General features: G+C 42.2%; 1 protein-coding gene across 1 annotated transcript in view; it reads left to right on the top strand.

Moving 5' to 3' along the window:
* Nucleotides 1-5,256, top strand: part of LOC104509733 (E3 ubiquitin-protein ligase RFWD2) — a gene marked incomplete at both ends in the record, with an annotated part of 60,891 nt that overhangs the window by 4,437 nt on the left and 51,198 nt on the right. Inside the window, one exon of the mRNA XM_010151768.1 lies at nucleotides 4,106-4,222. Within this exon, the coding sequence (XP_010150070.1) occupies nucleotides 4,106-4,222 (117 nt within the window). The remainder of the gene's footprint in view (nucleotides 1-4,105; nucleotides 4,223-5,256) is intronic.

The raw sequence follows: 5,256 nt of genomic DNA on the forward strand, positions 1-5,256 counted from the left end.
CTATTGGAGAAGAGAAGATAGCATCATTTTACCCTCACAAAATTAATCAATTGAGGTGCCAGGGTAGGCTGGAGCTAGTGCACTTTAGCTATTGACTTACAGCTGCTTCTCAACCCAACATCCCTCTCTGTTCTGTATTGGGAATGTAGTTTAATGGCCCTGGTAAAGTCACCAAATGAGGGATGGCATCACAAAATACTTTGCTCTGTGGGTAGAATTTAAGTGTCTGTTGTGGTGGAGACCTGTTTTGGAGTGATCAAGCATTTGGGGTTGTTTCTGAAGCTCAAGGAGATCCAAGCGATGCTGACAAATGGAAGAGTCTTGGGTTTATGTCCTTTCTGTAAGCTGTGGTATCTTCACTACTCCTGGCTCAAAATGCGGAGGTAGAGCAGAACAAGGGTGCCTGATTACTCTGAGCCATAGCAAGAGGTTACTTTTCATGCTCATAGCAAGGAGGAATGTAAGCATCTGTTTCATTACATCTAAGGAAAGTAATTTCTGTGCTGCCTTGGTGAGACTATTTGTACCAGTCTCACAGAACTTTTATTTTAGAGTGCCCCTGAACTTGGAGGGGCAGCACAGCTTTGTAGAGTTGGCTTCATAAACAAGAAGCATGGCCATCTAGAGAGGGACCCAGCCTGCAGATCAGTTTGCTGAGTACTTCCAGAGGACTGTTTGGGGCTTCGTTTTCAGTGCTGCTTCACTCTTCCAGCTGCTGCTCATTTTAACTGGAGGTATAGGTGTTTATTGCTCTTAAAATATCAGGTTGAACTTTCAGTTTGCTCATTTTCCTGTCTAAAAGAAGCTTGATCATTTCCTGGAGATTTGTGGGGCTGTTGGATTCAATTGGGAATACCTTGAAAGGTCAAGAAGATGTTGGTAGTTAAAGTATCTGTCTGGCTGTGTCTTATGCAAGGAGGAGTACCCTGCGGTCACTGCCTGCCAACAGTCATCAGTTTACGTCATCCCCCTGACCTACACGAGGCAGTGGATCAAAAAATTTGCCTACCAGGACAGTTCAGCATCTTCCTCCTTTCCTAGGGATTCCTCTACTCTGTGCAAATGAATTTTCTGGTAGCAATAGCCTATTCCTGGTTTACAGCTCTTTCAGAGCAGCAGCAGGCTGTCCATCACATGAGCAGATAAGAATTGCAAGAATGACAGGCTGGATAAAATATCCTTACTATCAGTGTCCCAACTGTGTGCACTGACACGTTCAGCTGTTGCAGGACAGGCTTCTGCCTCTTTCAGTCAGCGTTTAGACATGGAACTGATGTATAGAAAATTAATTCATAAACTTAAGCATTTGATGTAAAACTCCAAACAAATAAAATCTTAAAGACCTCAATGTTTTAAACAGAAAAAGCTGTTTGGGAGGCATCTTCTTACTACTTTGAGGGGTAGACATTTGGCCACATAGAGATGTGTCTCTTGATAGCTGCAAAATCAGAAAACATATGCTTTGAGAACATGTGTTTTAGAAATAGTCAATCTCAGATGGTTGCTTGTCTCATCAACACAATTCTAGGTGTTATCAAGACATCTGTATGTTGTATAATTACTGCCTTGACCTCAGCAAAATTGCTGAAAGCTACAGCAAATAAACTCTAGCCTTACGAATTATGTTTTATTAACCTGTCAGTTTTTTACAAAAAGTAATGGGCAGTTCCAGGTAAAACTTGACATGTTTCATTACGTGTTATGTGTCATATATATCCTTTTTTATGGCACTGACTAAGATGTAATTGGTGCACAGCACATCCCACAGCAGTTAGATCACAGAAATTGCAGACTCTAATCTGTGTCTGTCAGATGTAACGAATATTATGATGGCTTTGAACACACAGGTTGACTCTTCACTAGATTAAATGGCTTTGCTTATGACCTGAAAACTTGAATGAAAAAGGGAGCCAAGTTGAAACTGAGCCCTCAATTAGCTTTTGCTACAATACTGAGACCAGATGGCCGTTCATTTATTAGAGGTGATGTCAAGGAGAGACTTGGCTGCTTTGGATGCAACTTTAAATACTGATACCTGGTTGGAAGACTTCAAGACAGGCCTGTGGGGTTTTAGTACTGGATTTGGGCAGGGCATTGCTTCCACTTGAGCCATGTGGGGAGGTTACACGATCTCACAGTTCAGAGCAATGTTGTCTGCCAACAGTGCCCTCTTGTAATTGTGGCATTTGCTTCCTATTCCATCTCATCCATAAACTTGATGTTCTCTACTGCCACTGCAGTTGAGACTGTACATCTCTTGGTGTCTGTTCATTAAAGCAAAATGCTAATGTTTTATTGTTTTGCAAAATTGGCTTTCCTGGCTCTGTTACCCTCCCTGCCCCACGAGCAGAACACAACAGAGGTGGTATATCATCCAGTCTCACTTGGGAGAAGAGAGCCTTTTAAGCCTTGATTGCAAAGCTGTCGGTTTCATTTAGGAATTTAGCAAGTTGTTTCAGATGAATATCATAGCTCTGGCAAATGAGAAGGGATTTTATTTCTGAAAACCAACAACAGGGTGGGTGCTGTTGTCATTGAATTTTACATAATGCTTTCATACAAACACTGATGCATACTGTATTTGTATTGGGAGTGGGGGGAAGAGGGGGAAGTGTGCTGGGTTGTAATGGTTCCAGGCAGCTGTCATACCCACACAGTGCTGTATTTAAAAAGATTCCTTGGTGAGCTCTGAGCAGTTGTGTATTGCCATCATTCTTGAAGCAGTCCTCCTAGGTGTGGTCAGAAATAGTGCAAGCACTGCTTTTTGTTGCTTGCTGGGCTATTAAAAAGTAGGTGAACTAGAACAAACCTGCCAGTGTTCTGCCTTTTCCTTGACTGTCTAAAACATCCTTGAGTAATCCACATAGAAGCTTTTTCTGCTTTTTCAAAGCTCCTGGGGGAAAAACTGACCAAGAGGTGATACAGGGGAGTTGGTGGGGAGATGCACTGTAAGACTGTTTACCTCCTGTATTGACTACAGTGGGTAACAAGATTCCTGTTTTCTTGCCATTTTTGTTCATTTCACCTCCAAAGTGAGCTTTCTGTAAAAAGACAGCAGAGGACCATTGGCCACAGATCTGAAGAAACAGGCATCTCTTGGGAGCTTGTCAGGGGATTAAGCATTCATGTAGCTCCTGCATGTTCAGACCCTGTCTTCAATTTGCTCTGCTTCGTGCCTCAGCATGCTGTTCGTGATGCTCCAGCACAGCACAACCCCCTCAGCAATAAAAAGTGGGAGAACATTTAAGTCTTAAATAAGATGCACTGTAGGCATCAGTGGGGGTTGATGCCATTGTCCTGCCCCTTCATCTGGACTAGGGGCAAGTGTTTCACCTGTAGCTTCTAATAGTAAGGTTGGCTGTGTGGGGAGCACCTGTCCCTCTTAAAGGTTAAATGAAGTGTTTGTGGAGGGCAAGGAAGGCTTTATTTTGAAAAGCTGCTAGTGTTTTCTGTTAGTTGCTCTGTGAAGCACTTGAGAGAGTACTTGGGGGAAGAGCTCATTCTGTACCACAAAGTTTAATCAGTGTTCACATGGTAGTCCTGTAGAACAGTAGAGTTCCTTGTACCAAGGAAATATATCATCATAGGAAGCCAGCATACTGATTTCTTTCCTGTCTCTGCCAGTTTCTTGAGAATAAAAGTAGTTCTCTCTTAGTGTGCTCAGGCATACAATTAGGTATTTTCTGTGCATAGCAATTCTGCTGTGGAGCATGGAGTTCTTGTATCCCAGCTAAGGGACGAGGGACAAAAGGATACAAGCCTTCCTGCTTTTGATTATATGCATCTGCACTCCAGTAGCCTTAAACACTGTTATTCTAATATGTGGTTCATCACCTTGCTCGGATGTTCTCAGCCATGTGGGATGCAGACTTTCAGCATCTCCAGTGTGTATGGAGGTGGGCAGAATATTTACAGTGAGTACTTGAGACTGTTCTCAAGCATACCAGCCATCAGCAGCAACCAACCCTTTCTAATCACTAATATGTTGGCAAGTGAGGCTTTTCAGAATCCTCTTTGTTAAATAAATAGCGCTTATGCCTTTCAGATGAGGTTGATTTTTTTTTTGTCTGTTTGTTTATTAATTTCTCTTTTTCTGTTTCTCTAGTGAAGCTGTGGTCTACCAACTTGGACAACTCAGTAGCAAGCATCGAGGCCAAGGCTAACGTGTGTTGTGTCAAATTCAGCCCCTCTTCTAGGTATCACCTAGCTTTTGGCTGTGCAGGTAGGTAAAGGGGTTCTGGGGCAATGAGGTGCTGTTTCTTATCCCCCCCAAAGATGTGAGGTTGGTTGCTGTGCCCAGGACTTGAAGTGTCTTTGCAGTTAAAATGCCTCTGAGTAAGACTTTAATCATGCAGTTACCCAGAAGACATGATACCCAAGTGTCAACTTCATCCTGCAGCCTGACTCTTTAATTTGGGTGCCACTATCAGAGATAAAAGCTCCTGAAAGCAAGTTGCCTAGTGTGTTTATTGAGATCACTAAGGCAACCAGGCAGAGCTCAGCTTTGAGAGTCTCACAGCACAGTTAATGTGTTAACATGGTGATAGTTGTTCTTTCTGATTTATAGTATTGCTCTATAAATACTACAAAGCCATACTGGGAATTCTAACTGGTTTTACCTGAGGCATGCTGTAAAACTGGCTGTGCATGTTTCCCATAGCTGCAACTACAATACCCATGGGTGGGCTCGTGTTTTCCTAGGTTGGGCAAAGCATCAGTGTTAATGGGGTTTTTTTTGAAGTAGTCAGTGGGGAAGGCATGATGAGCCTTTTATTCACTTAGATTAAATAGTTCTTGGTGATAATACAACAATGTGAGAGCAAAGTGTGTATCGTTTTGGGAGGAAACTGTATCATGCTATGCATGCAGCAACTGAAACTGAGGTACCTATAAATGTTTAACCAACTCTCCATTTTCTTTCTCCTCGAGGAGTTTTAATGCACTGGTAACTAGATGTTCTGATGACATTTGCTATCTCTGGACTTCAGGAGATATGTTGATCATTCTTGCAACCAGTGGTTTGCCATTTCATTTAGGTGTGTTCCCATTTCCAGGCTGATTCTACTTAGATTGTGAGTCTTAGGAGGAAAAAACACATTTGCATTTTGATACACTACAAAAAATTGATTCAAGTTGGAGTGTAAAATATTGACTTGCTTGACAGACATCTCGCTAAAGTTTGGTGAATTACATGCAAGAATAGAACTGAATTACAATACCTACTAGCAGCATTTGAATGAAGGGGGCTATGTGTGA

The sequence above is a fragment of the Eurypyga helias genome, unplaced genomic scaffold, assembly GCF_000690775.1.
Source record: "Eurypyga helias isolate BGI_N326 unplaced genomic scaffold, ASM69077v1 scaffold6395, whole genome shotgun sequence".
NCBI lineage: Eukaryota > Metazoa > Chordata > Aves > Eurypygiformes > Eurypygidae > Eurypyga > Eurypyga helias.